Source organism: Limulus polyphemus, unplaced genomic scaffold (genome assembly GCF_000517525.1).
Source record: "Limulus polyphemus unplaced genomic scaffold, Limulus_polyphemus-2.1.2 Scaffold716, whole genome shotgun sequence".
Taxonomy (NCBI): Eukaryota; Metazoa; Arthropoda; class Merostomata; order Xiphosura; family Limulidae; genus Limulus; species Limulus polyphemus.
In genome coordinates, this window is record NW_013666326.1 from 230346 (window position 1) to 248434 (window position 18089).

The window sequence follows — 18089 nt, forward strand, 5'->3', positions numbered from 1 at the left end:
TCCTAGTAAGTGATTTTCTCAAAATATTTTTCTGTGGAAAAATAATTTGATAAACTTTATTTGTTTGTTTGTTTGTTATGAATTTCACGCAAAGCTACACAAGGGCTAGCTGCACTAGCCGTCCCTAATTTAGCAGTGTAAAACTAGAGGGAAGGTAGCTAGGTCATCACCACCCACCGCCAACTCTTTTACCAACGAATAGTGGGATTGACCGTCACATTATAACGTCCCGGCAGTTGAAAGGGCGAGCATGTATGGTGTGACGGGGATTCGAACCCGCGACCCGCAGATTGCGAATCAAGCGCCCTAACCACCTGGCCATGCCAGGCCAAATTTTATTTTAAAACATTTTTACCAAGATTTTTTGTTTATTTGTCAATACAGTTAATTTGATTTGTATAAGATTACCTTGTCTACAAATTTGTGAACTTCAGCATGGTATCTGATATAGAATGACACAGTTCAACTGATGATGGCCTTGAAATAGGGTTGCAAACTTGTCAAATAAAAATTTTGAATGTGAAGGTAAACCCATTTTATTTTGAATCAGATATCTTTTATGCTAACATTTTACCATGGTATTGTTGTAGGTGATACAAAACATTTTAATGGATACAGAATTTGAGATAATGCATAAGAGCAAACCAAAACATTTGAGATTTGTGTTGTTAAATGAGCAATTTATTACTACGGTCAAATTTTGTGGAAGACAAGTTCTGTTGAAAGACCACCCATCAACCTGTTGTCACTTATCCTGTAGAATATTAGTGAATCACCTGTGGGACAGCAGATAATAACTATAAAAAGGAAATTTCTTTCCTGAATGAGAGTATAGTCCATTTCAGGATCTGAACCTGTATCCAGACATATTTATCTCTATGAGCAAATAACTATATTCTGTACATCTGTAGCTTTCTCAAGCATGATACAATGCTTGACATGGTTGAAGTACTATGCTAAAATTGCTTTTTCAAGATATGCATTTACATAAGTATATTAAAAAACAACAACACTCACATATATTATTATTCTAAAAACAAAATTTAGGTTATCTATAGAAACTGAAATAAAACTTATTTTGCAATGTTTCACTCACCACTAGAATAAGTTTAAATAGTTTCTAATGTCTTACTTATTTTTGATATATTATGGAATACTACAAATTATATTGTGATAAGATAAAACATTTTTCAGTCTTTAGGTTTCTTGTATATACAATAGTAGTAATGAACAAAGTGTAAAATATACTTGTCCCAACGGTCTCGAGTGAATAGTTGTTCTAAGTAGTCTCCCCACAAGGCCCAGGCCTTCACCAGTGTATCATGCATTTGAACAGCAGCACTGAAGGCTTTATTAGCATCTTCTGATTTTCCAATCTGAGCCAAAAACATGCCCTTTAAGGCATAAAACTCTGCTGTCATATCCTTTGAAAAGTACTTGAGATTGGTAGATTCTATCACTTCAAGACCCTGAAAGACAGACACAATGTTCTCATGGTAATTCTGGTTACTTCTAGATGCTTACCATTGTTCTCATGGTAATTCTGGTTATATCTAGATGCTTATCATTGTTTAAAATACAGAAATGTAATCATTAAATACATAATTTAACACTCTTAGGGGGCAAACTGACTATTAAACATTCTAAAGGTCTTAAAACACCAAATCTCTCATTAAAGAATAGGAAAATTATATCACTTCCAGTTAAATGATAATTTTTTGTAAAGCAATAACTGAAATCAGGTTTGACCTTCAGAAAAGATTACCTTTTTATCAAAGTTAAAATTATTGTGAATCTCAGTAGAAATTCTTCATCCAATACAGCACAATGACATAAACCAGTCACTGATACAGCACAATGACATAAAACAGTCACTGATACAGCACAATGACATAAACTAGTCACTGATACAGCACAATGACGTAAACCAGTCACTGATACAGCACAATGACGTAAACCAGTCACTGATACAGCACAATGACGTAAACCAGTCACTGATACAGCACAATGACGTAAAACAGTCACTGATACAGCACAATGACATAAAACAGTCACTGATACAGCACAATGACATAAACTAGTCACTGATACAGCACAACGACATAAACCAGTCACTGAAACAGCACAATGACATAAACCAGTCACTGATACAGCACAATGACGTAAACCAGTCACTGATACAGCACAATGACGTAAACCAGTCACTGATACAACACAATGATGTAAACCAGTCACTGATACAACACAATGATGTAAACCAGTCACTGATACAGCACAATGACATAAACCAGTCATTGATACAGCACAGTAACATAAACCAGTCATTGATACAGCACAGTAACATAAACCAGTCATTGATACAGCACAGTAACATAAACCAGTCACTGATACAGCACAATGACATAAACTAGTCACTGATACAGCACTATGATCAGAAATATTACATCATCTAGTTGCCAATACAACAACATAACTACTGACCAGAAAACTGATGTCAACAAGTGACAAAATCACTACCACGACTAGGTGAACTTCAGTCGACACAATGTTGACATCTACAACAAACCTAGACAGTATTATAAGATAAATTACAATTAACATTGCTAACTTAAACCAACCATCAACAAAGTACCTTGACTAGGCTAATCACATTGGCACTAACAAGCCACAAATATAGCATCATAACTTGGCAGATTATAATCCACTGAGTTGATATCAGCAAGGGATGCCAAAAAAAGCACTATTACAAGTGGTAGATTACAATCCACACGGCTCAGGTAACTACACCCAAGAAATATTAACTAATAAGAAATAATAAACTATATGTAATATTTTTTAAAAAAAGGAGATAGCCAATGCAAAAGTTTTTAAAAATCAACAGAAGCAAATAAAAATTTTACATATCAAAGGACAGCATTGTGAAATATTTTATCCTTTTAATTACAATTTTTAAATCAGGTTTTTTTTTTCACAATGAGATAGGCTATCCTTATATATTCTTAGTTAGATACAGTAAAAATTATTTTCATCTGCATAAACTAATTACTGAATGAATTGCTACATTACTTAGTCATTAAAAAGTTAAAAACTTAAAAAGTTCTACAACAATGGAACATTATGATCGCTTTTGAATAATACAAGTAATATATCAATTATATTAATGCGAATAAATATATGCACAACCTAAATTTTGCATCTACTAGGGTAGCTTGTAAAAGCTTAATTTATTTAGTATGTTCTAAATATTTTTTTGTGTGGGAGGTTTCAGTGGTTCATCATATGGATAATACTTTCTCTATAATCTCAGGCCTACAGAGAAATAAACTAAGTTTGTTTTACATTTCTATTTACTGAATCTAAATGGGAAACATTTAAGGACATACTTTTTAATTAAACATTATTAAAAATATATAAAAATAAAATCAACACAAATGTAATAACAGGAAAAATATCTTTTAAATGGGATGATTAACTATAATTTGATGAACTGGGATAAAGACAGGTAATTCATTTAATCAACTCTATTTACTTGAAAAAAAAAATAAACAGCTATTAAGAGGAACAAATAATTACCTCCTGAAGCTCATTTTTACCCATAACACTAGACATTTGGATGTAACTTTTTACTTGTTGTCTGATCTTTTGAAAACAGTCTACAATAGGCACACTTGGAATGGTATGAATCCTGGAAAGCAGAAAAATAACATTTTATAAAGAAGTACAAATGTACAAAAGTAATAAAAATAATGAGAATAGCAACTTCTAAAACTCACAGGCCTATTAAAAATGCAGAGAAAGTATACATATGTATGATATTCTTTATTTAAGGTAATTATTGAAATAATATACATTGATGTTAGTTTTGACAAACAGTTTAACTTGTCAAAACAATAATACCAAAACACACATCCAATTACACATACCAAAAATTAAATATAGCCCTCATTTTGAACTACTGATGAAAGTGATAGCAGGCACCAAGCAGCGCCTGTTACCATGAGTGTTCTGTTTGGATCTTTGAACTGAAGAACAGTGTCTATTCAGCAGCATCATATCTCAGAACCTAAATCCTTCAATTTGACATGCTAACCTTTAAATTGCACCAAGACCAAAAGAACTTATCAGTCTTAACTGTGTTAAGAAATTCTGGTACTATGAAAATTGTATACTAAATATTCAGATATTTTATTTATCTGTGATAACAATCATATTTATTGCATTTTGTTAATCCATACAAAATTTTTTCTGGGTATTTAAACTCAAATATCTACAAATTTAAAAGGTTATAATTTGTTATCATATTTTAATTTCAAGAAAAGCTTGAAAATTCAAATAGTTCATCTGAAAAATATCAAATAATTTATTGTTAATAACAATATAACAAAACTTTACCCACCTACTCAGAGAATCCAAACATACTCCAGTAAGACCATGTTTTCGGGCAATCCTACCATAGTGAATGATTGACTGGGCTGAAGCATGTACTCCAAGCATTGCTTGGGGACTTTGTTGGTCAGCTTGGTTACCTGGAGTGCCATCATAATGATCTATAATAGCCTGATAGTGGTGCTGTCGCCATGTGAAGATGTCACTCCAATGAGAGAGATCATCACTAAGCACAGGAAGACGATTACGCCATGTTTTCACAATGGCTTTCATATCATGAAGACTGTTTGCCTGGCCTAGATTAGTAGGAAGAAGGCCCTGGTGAATTTGTTTGGCTTCCTGCAGCTCCATTATCTGTTGGGCAGCCTGAGAACGATTCAAATTACTATAATAACATGTTTGAATTTCCATGAATAATTGTTGTTCAAATGACAACAAACTCAACTCTATTCCTTTTATGAAGAAAGTAAAATTTGCTCATGTGTTTAAACAGAAGTTTTGTCACAATCAAAAAACACATTAATAAAATGTTGATGTTTCAATAAAGTTGCAGAGAGTTAGTGGAAGTATTTTCATTCTAATTTGTTCATTACGCTCAAAAGTAAATTCCATGCTTTCCATTATTTTCTGTATTTTAGGTAACCATATGGAAAAGCCATGAATATCTACACACAGAAACTATATTGATTTTTAACCCACAGACATACTAAAAATTGTATTTTATAAGACACAGCAATAAACACAATAGTACTATCGAGGTACAAGACACTTGAAAAGGATATTAAAGCCTCGATTTTCTTCTGACAATGGTCAGAGTTTAGTAACAAGTAAGCCAATGATAATTTTTATTAACAATTTTTACATTAAAGTTTATAACAGTTTATACCATGGTTACTCTAAAATACTATATAAATAATTTTTGTAAAGAACTGCTGAACAGGTTACTCAAGCCTTTTACATACATATAAACGTATATATAATACTGAAATTCGTGTTCTAAATAAAGAACAGAAAAAGTCTTTAAGTATCGCAATAAAGAGAAAACATATTTTTGGAGTAACTGGTTCAGAAGATTTCTCAAATTAAAAATTTGGTTCTTCATATTGGCACTTATAATTTCAAGTTGTAATAATACTTCCATTCTTTAGAAAGTCAATTATAATACAGGTACTGCATAAAAAACTTTATCAGTTTAATACAAAAGACATTTTGAAAGCACATTACTGAACAAAACAAAAGACAGTTGATAAAAACTGTTTTATTATTAACGCTCTCAACATGGGCTCGATCAATTTGACCGACCACATGACCTCTTTGTACTCGTTTAGTCTTTATAGATTTAATACTTCTAACTTTCAATATAGTGTGTATATCTTAACAAAATTTGGCAGTTTTTCAGTGAAGTATTTTTAATAAACTAATATGAAGATTTGTTCATGAATATATTGAGTATTTGTTTTGAACAGTCTGTGTGCAAAATATTTTTTTTTCTGTTGACTATTGATGACACTTAACCCTACTATTTTATACTAATGGTAGTAGTGCATTAAATAATTTTTATTTAATGAAATAATGCACCATAGAACATAGAATAATAACATGCAAAAAACAGACAATTTCCTCTAACAATTGCAATTTTTCTCACTTTCTTACTATGCGACAAGAGCCATTACAGATTCATCCATGCTAGTCGTTAGCTTTCACGTGGGAATGAATCCTGTACTACAAGTGTAATTGATGATTATCTGTTCAGAATACCACATAATATAATACATCATTTGACAGATGAAAACCTTGACTTTCTATTGGTTATCAGTAATATACAATTAAACATAACAGAGAGCTATTAACAAATCCTGAAAGAGAGGATGTGACAGATGGATGTGGCAAGACAGGTCTGATTTTCTATTTGAAAGCTCTGTAACCAAACAAAATTGAAAGCTACAAAAATTATGGTTTGTCTGAGCAATGACGATTTTATGGTGAGTGAGTTACATTTAATTTTGTACTTATTGGAGGGGTGGTGGATAAAATACAGAAGAGAAGATGCATAGAGAAAATTTGTCATGTTTCACAATAGAAGAAATTCAGTTTTTTTTAATATTGCCTTGTAGAATTAGGAACTTAAAACTTGTATACTATTAAAATATGGATTATTAGCTAAAATTTAATGCTATACTAATTGGTATAACATAAACAAAAAGTAGTTTAATAAACTTTTGAATGTTAAAACATTAAAACATTGTGTCATGCGCAGTAAAGGATATCCACAGTGATAGGGTTATATCAAAAGGAATTTCTGTATAAACAAAAAGAATGTTACAAAAAGCTAATTCTTCTATTTCATAAAACATCAGTAATAATAAAAAATCCCAAATACCTGTAACATAGGCAGATGGATATGAGAAACAATGTGTGGTAATCGACGCCATTCTCTGATACAAAGATTTGTACAATACTCTACCAAACGATCAACTAGACTCAAATAATGATCTTCTGGATGACAGATGGCTACAAATCCTTTATACAAATTGACTCTCCAACTCAATTCTTTTGGACAGCTACTTTCCACCTAATCAAAAACAAAACTTTTCATATTTCTTGCCAGCCACAGCAAAATTATGCTTGAATATAGAATAATTTTGAGTTAAAATCAGAGCAAGGCACTTATTCCAAATGAATGATTTCAATGCAATTATTTCTTTATATCATTGTAATTTTTGACAATTTGATGAAACAGACAAACCACAAATCATTTCTAATTTATGTTTAATACAAGATATTATTTAATTTAAGATCAGTAGATCTAAAAATAACACACAGATAATTCCTAATAGTCCAGTCAATAATTTAATGTCTATCTAACAAATGCTAAAAAATGTCTAGATGAATTCTATAGTTAAAAAAACAAAATACAAATTATACCACCACTCAGCTCACCAATGTATTTCATGACAAAAAAAAAGCTTTTAATACATTATAATAGCCTCCTGGCACAGTAAACTAAGTGATTTTGAGACAACTTTTTTACATTTGTTGCATGTATATTTTCTTTACTAATACATGATGTACATTCAAGTTTCCAATTTAAGTTTTCTAAAAATATTTACAATAATCCTTGGCTCCTCTCATGGTTATTTTCACCATGGGGAGAATTCATTGTACAAAACAAAGGATAATCAGAAGTTACAATATTACAGCTATGACAAATCAAAACCAATGTCAAAAAACCATGTTGAACACCCCCTCAATTCACATAGACGGTCACTCATGAATAAGTTGTAAAAATGGAACATTTATGTATGCAACTTGAGCATCCAATAATCAGTCATGTGATCTAAAGGACAAATCACTGGTTGGCCATTTAGCTTAAGCTTTGTATTACCTGTGATAGTGCCTCTTTCATTAAAGTCCAGTTGGGAACCCTCCATGCACTTTCTAACACAAGATAAGGATTACTACAGCCTTTTGTATTTCCATAGTCCAAAAGTAAGTCCCATTGGTTCAGTTCTTTAGAGCATCTGTAAGAAAACCAATATCTGAAATTCCTGCAACATTCTACAAACATTAGCCTAAATGACATAATAACCTTATTAATAACACTCATCACATGCAACACTTCAACTTCAGCATTTCTTGAAACAGAGTTCTGGTATCTGTTTGGTCCTATATAGGTATATAAAAATACCACATATCAATATCAAACATTGGAAGTTAGATTCCTAAAACAGTATATAAACTTTTGGGTAAGTTCTATTAAGTATCCGTTCAAACATGATTTCTTGTGGGAAACATGAATCTGTAAGTAAACAGTAAAATTTAAATGGGTTTATCACATTCTTTTTAAAAGAAGTTTATTCAAGAAGTCTGTCATTTATAAACCAGAATTATATTTAGTGGAAATTATTCAAAGACATTTTGATCCACTGTTTTGAAAATCCTTATAAAAGATGAAAATGGGTATTCAGTACTCATTTTGTTGTGCAAGAATAGTTTGTACTCACTTGATCCAATGTTCTTCCCACATTCTATATTCACTCTGTAAAGCTGGTGAAGCTGGGGCAGTATTGTGCTCTTGTCTTGCTTTGCTCATAGCCAGTTCATATGCTCCTTGAGACTGATCATAGTATCCTTGCTGCTCATATGCTATAGCCATGTTGGTTTCTGAATATTTGGCTCTCTTCTGCCACAGCCCCGCCCATAAGTCTTCTTCCTTCAACATAGAATACATGTCAACCAAAGCATCTAATGTTTCCTGTTGAGGAGATGTTACTGGCTCAAACTCATAAAGATCAGCAGCAGCTTGAGCACGAGATTTTATCTGTGCTCCCATCCCCTTCTCAAAAGCCATCTGTTCTAGCATCAGACATGTTCTATGCCATAGATTGTGAGACTTGCCAAGGTACTGTTTAAAGTTAATAAAAAATTTAAATTTCATAATAACAAGTAAAATCAATAGATTATCACAATGAGCAATTCTAAACACATTTTAAAACACTGAAGTCTACTTGTGAAATTTGGTGAACTTCACATGGAGTTTCCATTTGATATTTGGGACTTGCTAATAAGTTCAGGAGCAATTTTATTTAAACATTTGTAAAAACTAATTTTAACCTTACATTTATTTTTGCATCATTAAAGTAAATGGCAAAACAAAAATACATTAAGTTATTTAAAATAATTTTTAAATGATATTTTCAGTAATTCTCATATAAAAATATAATGCAAACTTCTTAGGTAATATGCCAAGAATTGATAATTTTTTGCAAAAATGGATTTACAATCTGTTTGAAATCTCTCACCATCACTTGAACTTTTCATATCATATGTATATTTTTTGTCATTTCAATAAATGACACAGGAGGTAACCCTCTACAAGAAAGAATTAAGCTGTTAAATTACAATGTAACTTTTTTTCCAACGAATAATAAATTTGATTAAGCAAAAACTACAAATATCAACTTCTGGCATGACTAAACCCAACACTTAACACCTGAATTTAAGTATAAAAAATTCAAGCTGTTTCAGATTGATATAAAATATTCACGTAGATATTATAGTATAATGGAATGACTAAAAACATCCCAGTATTTTTTCTCTTACTTTCTCTACCCTAGCACTTACAGTAGAAAAGTCATCAATGTACAGTTCCAATTACTTACTTTCAACTGCTAACCTTTTTTTACATTTTTTCTTTTTGAATAGTTCTATTAGCATGCTTTGTACCACTACAATAGTAATCCTTATGTAAAAAGCAATAAATCACAGTAGGAGCCCATTGGCTACTTCCTGTACAGTTAAATCACAGTAGGAGCCCATTAGCTACTTCCTGTACAGTTAATGGGAGCTAGTGTCATATTTTACAATAGGAGCCCATTAGCTACTTCTTGTACAGTTAATGTGAACTAGTGTCATATTTTGCACAAGTGCTTGAGCTAAAGTAATTTTAAATGTTTTATTTAACACTTGCTATGGGCTTGGGCAATTTGACCTACAAATTGCCCAAAATTGACATTTTCAGTTTCCATACTATAACCCCTAATAACTCCACAAAATTTTGCAAGCTTACATTAATCATTAAGAGTCATTTGTAAATAATGAAATCTGAATTTTTAATGAAGTATTTTTTCTAAAAATTTCTCCATGAATATATGGAGTCAAAGTGTTTACTACTCTAAGTGCAAAGTGATTTTCATATTAAGATAAAAATACTTTTCTTCCTCTTAGAATTCTCAAATTTCATTTGCATACTCTCTAAAAGCTGCTAAATAAATTTCAATCATCTTTTCAGTAAAACTTTGTACTTTATTTGCTATTTTCTCTACCCTAACTCTATACGAAGTTAGTCAATTTGACCAATCTTATAATCACCATAAAAACATTACAAAATAAATCGATATTATTCTTTTTAGAATGACTTCAAATTGTAACATGAAATTACATTTGTTGATCCTAACAATTTTTAAACTCCAAACAGTATACATCTGTTTACAGTTCAATTTTATTGTTATATTGCCATTTGAACCTTGTTTAACTAATATTCCTCCCACACAAGTTGAAAATCACCTGGCAAATGTATAGCTCATGTTACCATATCAAATTATGTAAGTCATGGGCTACTCGTAAACATTCCATCGTGAAATTTTTTTATTTATTTATTACTTTCTTTATTGTTACCTAATCTAACCTAAAACTTTTCTAAGCTTCATATACAGGAGAATATGTTCTTCTTATTAGTTATAACCATGCCAATCAGCCATTTAAAGTTGATTAGCAAGCAATCTTGAACGTCAGAGAAATAGAGAGGAAGAGTTTATCTGGTGGATATGAAAAATTTAACAATGTCTCAGCAAATAAAAACAGTAGGAGGTTTGCATTTTACATTCTTTCTTGTATTTGTGTATAATTTGTGATTCTAATTGGTTGGAAACGACAGCTGTCTATTTTAGAAGTTAGAAAATTTTTAAGTGGAGGAATTCAGAGTTCAGACATGTCACATGACACAGGAAAATGAAGTTTGAGATTTTTTTACATATTTATTTTCCAAATTAAGAACTTAAAACTTGAAAATATGAACTATAAACTGTTTTCATGCCAAGTTTATTAATACACATTGATAATAATGCTGTTTACTTACATTTTGAATGTAACACTGTAAAAGGTTGTGACATGCATACTTTGACCAGGTCGTATGGAGGGAGGTAAATAAATAAATTAATTGTAAGTCAGTTCCCCAGTCAAACTCTTTACCATTAAAGCAAAATATTTAAAAATTAGTGATAGTATAAAATCCATTTATTTGATTTGAATGTTTTGTTTCATTCAGTTTTCCTTCATTTGACAAGCACTCATTCAGTACTTACAAATGCACCAGCCAACTGCATAGGTATTATGTTTCACAGAATATTGCAAGAGGGTTTTTGATTAACTGGGAGCAACAGTTTATTACAAACCATTACTACATGTTATTCATGTGAAACTTTTCAAAAGTATGTTTTAGAAACCAATACTTACTTTATCATAATGAAAACTATTTCTATTAATTAATATACTAAAACTAAATACAAATTGAAAATGCAGTGTAAGCTGACTACAAGCAATATAATTTCATAAATTTACTTCTTGTTTGCAAATTATGAGGGGAAAACTAATTAATTGTACTAGCAAGCCATTTTAATATCTATCATAGCAAAAGTTATTTAACCATAAATAGTAAGTATAGAATAAAAACTGATGATGGGTTTGATTATAGGGAAGTTACATTTTTATGGGGGTTTGTAAGACTAATCAATAATAAAATTTTCAATAATGACTGTTTCTCTTACAGCAGAGCTTGTTTGTTCATTTTTGATAGTTGCACAAAGCTATAGAAGGGTTACCTATGCTATCTATCCCTAATTTTGAACTAATAGAGTACAGGGAAGTCAGCTAGTCAACAGCACTCACCGCAAACTCTCGAGTTACACTAATCAAATAGTGAGGTTTGACTGCCACCCTTATAATGCATCCATGGTCCCAAAGAGACAACAGGATGCAAACAATGGACCTTGGATTCATAGGCTGGCACATTAACCATTATGACATGCTGGATCTCTTACAGAAGAGATTACATCAGTTCCTCTATCTGTTTATAACATAAGGAAACTCTAGTAACAAGACATTCAAAGAATTAAAGTGCACATATAAATAAACTCAAGACACTAGCATCCACAGAAAAACCCATATCTCTCAAGTAATACAGGTTGGCTGTAGTCAATACATTTTTTTAATAGTTTAAAAGGCCTACAACCATATTACTGTTTACTACAGACTCAATGAGATGCCTGCATTTTCTATATTTTCTCAATGAAATATTGTTATCTCATTTCTCTAATTTGTGCTTTTAACTTCTTTCCAGCAATACACTTCTGTATCACTGCACAAGAGAGATTGTATCAATGACACAACTTATTTCTTTCAAAATGACTCCCTGAAAGAAGGTGAAAGTACTGGGAAGTATAAATGTTTGTAGAAAAACAAGTTACACAAGATTATTGCCAAGTCCAGTCTGGGAGAAAATTATGCTAGATGCACAGAATGCAATCGTGACAGCTATATACACTAGCAGTTATACAGTGTACATCAATGCATAAGTCATTGTGCAATACTATGAGTAATTTAATAAAATTATGCATTTTCATGGTAGACATCAAAATGGGCTGACTGGTATAAAAACCAAATAAATACATTAGAAAAAAAATCATAAAAAAAATAGAATAAAAGCCAGATCATATGTTTATACCTATCAAACAAAGAATTATCCTTTTAACAAACACAGGATACCCGAATCACAAAGTAAAAAGGTAAATACAAATTGTTCTACAAGGTAATAAGATACATGTAAAAAATACATTACCAACCTTCAACAAACAAGGTCTGATTGGAACTGAAGGTACACAATGAGATAAGGCTTCCATAAATGTTCCTATAGCACTAGGATGACAGTCTTTTTGAATAACATGACTTCCACTACATAAGAAAGGTAGCATCTCACTAGCTAAAACCTGTAAAGCATTTTAAATACAGAACGCTAAGTTTTTTTTATAGTAATTCATACAAAGCTATACATCTTTATAATGATAATTATTTTTGCTTCATGAACTAAAAAGTTATAATTACATGCATTCAAACTCTTTTTGATTAAAAAAATTTAGAACTTAACATTTTAACATCAGATCACTAGATACATTCAGTAAATAGTCCTCTTTGTCAGTTATGGTGCTAATGTTTACTGGGCCCGATAAAAGAATGCAAGTTAGGCTCACCCTTTACATTTTCAAAAGAAGTTTAAAACTTATGGAATTAGAGAAAAACACATCATGTGGTTCATTCAAGTTTTTATGAGTATAGTACAGTTGTTTATTTCTTACTTTATAACTTTAAATGTGTCAGGGTTTTATATATGGGCTGAGGATTCTTCTACAGTAGGTGCCTGTGACTTGTTGGTGATAAATTCAAACAATAAATGACAATCACACAATACTCTTGTTTTAAAATAATATATTCAAAACAAGTCAAATGTATGTACAAAAATTATTTACACTAAAGAATGTCACAGTTGTATCTAAAACTCTAAATAATTCTTTTTTCTTGTCAAAGGTCTACATAGACTGGAACAATTATTTTAGAATCCAATTGACAAGACAAACTACTTTTTCTTTTTTGTTTCTTATTGTACAGCCTGCAGTAGGTTTACTTACATTACTCTATGGGTTACCACAGTTGTATCTCGAACTTTAAATAAATGTCTCCTTTTTGTCAAAGTCTACACAGATGGGTTCAATTACTTTAGAACACCCTTTGACAAGACAAATTATTGTCCTTATATGTATTATATTGTGAAACTCACTTTAAAACTTCATGTTTACTAACTTTTTCTGACTGAACTTTTACTTTCACTTCCCTTTTTATCTATTTAACTTGCACTTGTGAGACACACACACCTTGTTCACTGAGGCCTCAAACTTTCCACACACACACACAAACATACGACTCTTATCGAGTTACACAACCAAAGTTGTTATAACTCTTGCCTTAAAAATTAATTATCTTTAAATCTCTCTTGTTATGAAAAATAAATAATCATTAAATATTAAATTACAAAGTAAATTAAATAATAACTATTAAACTAAACAGTCTTGTATATCCAACGATAGGGTGTTTTTATATTGTGAAAAAATGAAACATTTTCAACTTCTTCCTGGATAATTTGCAGCTGCATTTTTCGATTATTACAAATATATGATTTAACAGAATGTACAACAAGTTTATGAGATATTGTGAATTACACTCCTGAAGATGATGTTTTGAAACATGAAGAGCTGATTTAAGACCATTTAATTTTATTTATCATTTTATAAGTGTCCATGGACGAATTTTATGCAGTGTTATTTGATTTAAGACAAACACAGATTATCTAATATAATAACATTTATGTCACTCACGTTTTGGAACACTTTCATTAACCACCCACCAAAAAAATGCACATCATGTATAATAGTTAAGCGAACTGCCTAAATGTCATGCAACACAAGATTATGGAGTTGGGTTGGGAAGTTCTCCCCCCACCCACCATATTCTCCAGATATGGCACCATCAGATTACCATCTTTTTTGTTCACTGCAACACCCTCTTAATGGGAAAACATATGCAAATGTGGAAGGTGTTAAAGATGACACTGACATGTTTTTTGCTTCCAAGTCCAGTGACTCTAACCCTATTGCACCAGGTACCCTTTACTGCACATGACACATTCAAAATTTTATTAAACTACTTTTTGTTTATGTTATACCAATTAGAATAGCATAAAATCTTAGATAATAATCCATATTTTAATAGTACACAAGTTTTAAGTTCTTAATTCTATAAGGAAATATTTTAAAAATCCTGAATTTCCACTAGTGTGACCCACATGACAAATTTTTTCTTAGCATATCATCATCTGTATTTTATCCATCACCTCTCAAAAATGTACAAAATTAAACATAAAATACAAATGCTCAAACAAACCAAAATTTTTATTGTCCTCAATTTTGTTTGGTTACAGAGCTAACAAATAGAAAATCAGACCCCTCCTGCCACATCCTGTCTTTCACAATTCGTTGATAGTTCTCTCTTACATTTCATTATATATTACCTATAACCAATAGAAAGTCAAGGTTTCCATCTATCAAATGATGTATTGTATAACATGTTTGTGATGGTATAGCTTTTTTTACTTATAAAAGCTATATGTAAACATTTTTTTCAGTCCTTTCATATTCTACGTTAACTTTCAGAATGCCAATGACTATAAATTAATAGGATGCGTTTGACAAAATTAATTTATTGTGTATTGGATCTCCAACTAAAATTAAAATGGGATTTGCATATGTCTGTACTTCTCTTGCTTCTGTTTTCTCATCTGTGTATTATAGGTGCATCAGTTAATTTACAAAATTATATTTGTAATACGTTTGCAAATCAACAGATAAAAGTAAATAAAGAACAAGCCAGAAAAAAAAGGTCCTTACAGACTGCTGCCTCTCACTAAGAATTTTCCAAAGTCGTGGAAAGAGCTGAATCCAGAGATACTGAGCCAAGCTGGTCTCCATGTGGCATAACTGGATTGTAGCTTTCAAAAAGTTTATTGTCTTCACATCTCTTAAGCTTTCCAAGAACTTAGCTTGACGGGAAATCCACACTTGTAGGTTCTGCCGAGGATCAGCCAAGCTTTGACGAGATTGGCCACTCATTGTCATAGTACCTGTTGTTTTAACTTGCCCTTCATCAGTAGATAATTCAATATCAATTTCCTCCTAAGACAAAAAAACAGAACACATAAATATATAAACACACACTAATATTAGTATTGATGATTGTTGCTGTATTAATTTACACACGTACCCATTTCATTATACTTTTTTATTTTATTCAAGGACAGTATAAATCCATCATGTGTCAATTATATTCAACATAGCTAGCTGTTTATAGTTTTTTTTAATTCTGGCTACAAATGTTATAAAATGTGGTAGTAAGCAATGCCTCACATCTTTCACTTCATCTGATTACTGTTCCTTTTGTGAAGTAAAAAATGTAATTTGTTTATTAACATGTGATATATATATGTGTGGGACAAATTTGTGGGTTAATGTTATTGATTTTTTTTGTAGAGATTTAGATAACAAGTTTTATATCCTTGCTTCTTATATATACTCTACAATAATATATATAAACTAAGCATTTCAAAGTTAAACATATTAGCAAAATATTTTAATGACATTAAATTTTCAAAATCATCATGCTGAGCACTTAATTTCCAAGATTATGAAATTTAGGCTTAAGGTAAATAATTTAAATGATATAATTAAAAAAATACCAATAATAAAATCATCATAAATAGCAATTAATTTTAAACATAAAATTGTTAATGATTTACAAATTCCTAAAATTTTGCATGATTCTTTAATAGAAAATATTTTCCCTTTAAAACATTTAAAATCTGTTGTTAGTTTTAAATATGAATACCTAATTACATAAATCTCCCATTAAATTTCGTTTTATTTCTAGTCCAGTCAATACTGTATTGAAACAACCTGCAATTATATTAAGCAAATTACTGAATCAGTTAATTGTTAAATTACAACAAAATGCAAATAATAAACATGATTTCTGGATAATTAAAAATAATGAACCAGTCTTAAAAACTCTAGGAAATTTAAATAAAATGGAACTAGCAGACACAATCGAAACATACAATATCATTACAATGTTTACGTCTATACCACTTAATGATTTGGTAAAAATGATAAATTCATCAGTAGATCAATTTATAGATCTGTCCATAGAAAAAAGAAAAACAAACTTCCACTGCTAATAAGACCAAAAGCATATTCAGTTTTTGCATACATAATAATTATATTTAATTTGATAAGTACATTTATAAACAAATAACAGGTATATCGACGGGTTCTAATTATTCAAGCTGTATTACTAATTCATATTTTTATTACTACAAAAATAAATTTGTAGATAATTTTCCAAATCCATAATTATTTTCCTTAACATACAGATATATTGATGATTTGATTAGTATCAATAATCCAGGAATAAGTAATTATATTAGTAACATTTATCTTACAGTTCTTCAGACTGAGAACACTTCTATATCAAATACTGAAGTATATTATTTAGATTTAGACATTAAAATAATTAATAATTATAGTAATCAAAATGGTGTATTTAAGTGTTTGACACTCACAAAATTATAGTAATATTAATATTTATGATAAAAGAAATGATTTCATATTTCAAATGTTTGGACTACCCTCTTCAAACAGTAATGTACCAACATATGCCATACAGAGTATTATACACTCCCAGCTTTTTAGGTATTGTTGAATTTGCATTAATGTACAGTGCTTTATATCTAATATTAATATATTAGTATATAAACTGATATTTAATGGATTTGATGAGAAAAACCTTAATTAAATATTTTAAATTATTGTATAATAAATATAAAAAGTATTTATGTAAATTTAAAAATTGTAATTTATACAAAATTATAATATGCACAATAAAAAATAATTTCTAAAATTATTGTTAAGGAAATAATTGAAATTACTTATTGGGCATTTCATATTTTATATAGATAGATTAATGTAGTTATATTACCTTCCCTATATAAGACTGGCTACTGTGTAGATCTCTTTAGAACAATTAAAGATGCAGATAGTAGAATGGAAAAAATGGAGGATGGGAGCTAAACCAATAATTTTTAGTTTGGCTTAGTATAGTAATACCTTAACATCTTGGTATTTATATCCAAGGGGCTGGATATATTGGGGGCTGGAATGTTAACTTCAAGGGCAGTTTTGCTGTTTATCCCATTGATGTTTTGCATTCTATTATTTCTTTCTGTTTATTAGGTGGTAAAGATGTGAGGTGTTGTGGGCTAGAGCACAGATATCAGCTCCTTTGTTTTTCTTTTCTTAAACATATGAGGCCAGCAAAATTGAGGTTAAACTGGATAGATGGTGTACCCCCAAAGCAATTTGGTCTTACTTCTGCCAGTACCTCAAAAATCTAGGGCACATTACATAATGACCCACTTGTGCCCTGGTATTGGATGTTTGTATTGTGGCTGCAATATATATATATATAAAAAAAAAAAAATTTTTTTT

General features: G+C 30.4%; 1 protein-coding gene across 1 annotated transcript in view; it reads right to left on the reverse strand.

Annotated features, from left to right (window-relative positions):
* LOC106460134 (transformation/transcription domain-associated protein-like) overlaps positions 1-18089 on the reverse strand; it is a 262616-nt gene that overhangs the window by 57657 nt on the left and 186870 nt on the right. Inside the window, exons 47-54 of the mRNA XM_022386785.1 lie at positions 15438-15722; positions 12786-12929; positions 8391-8791; positions 7772-7907; positions 6767-6958; positions 4397-4752; positions 3574-3685; positions 1249-1469 (exon numbers count right to left, since the gene is read on the reverse strand). Of these exons, the coding sequence (XP_022242493.1) occupies positions 1249-1469; positions 3574-3685; positions 4397-4752; positions 6767-6958; positions 7772-7907; positions 8391-8791; positions 12786-12929; positions 15438-15722 (1847 nt within the window). The remainder of the gene's footprint in view (positions 1-1248; positions 1470-3573; positions 3686-4396; positions 4753-6766; positions 6959-7771; positions 7908-8390; positions 8792-12785; positions 12930-15437; positions 15723-18089) is intronic.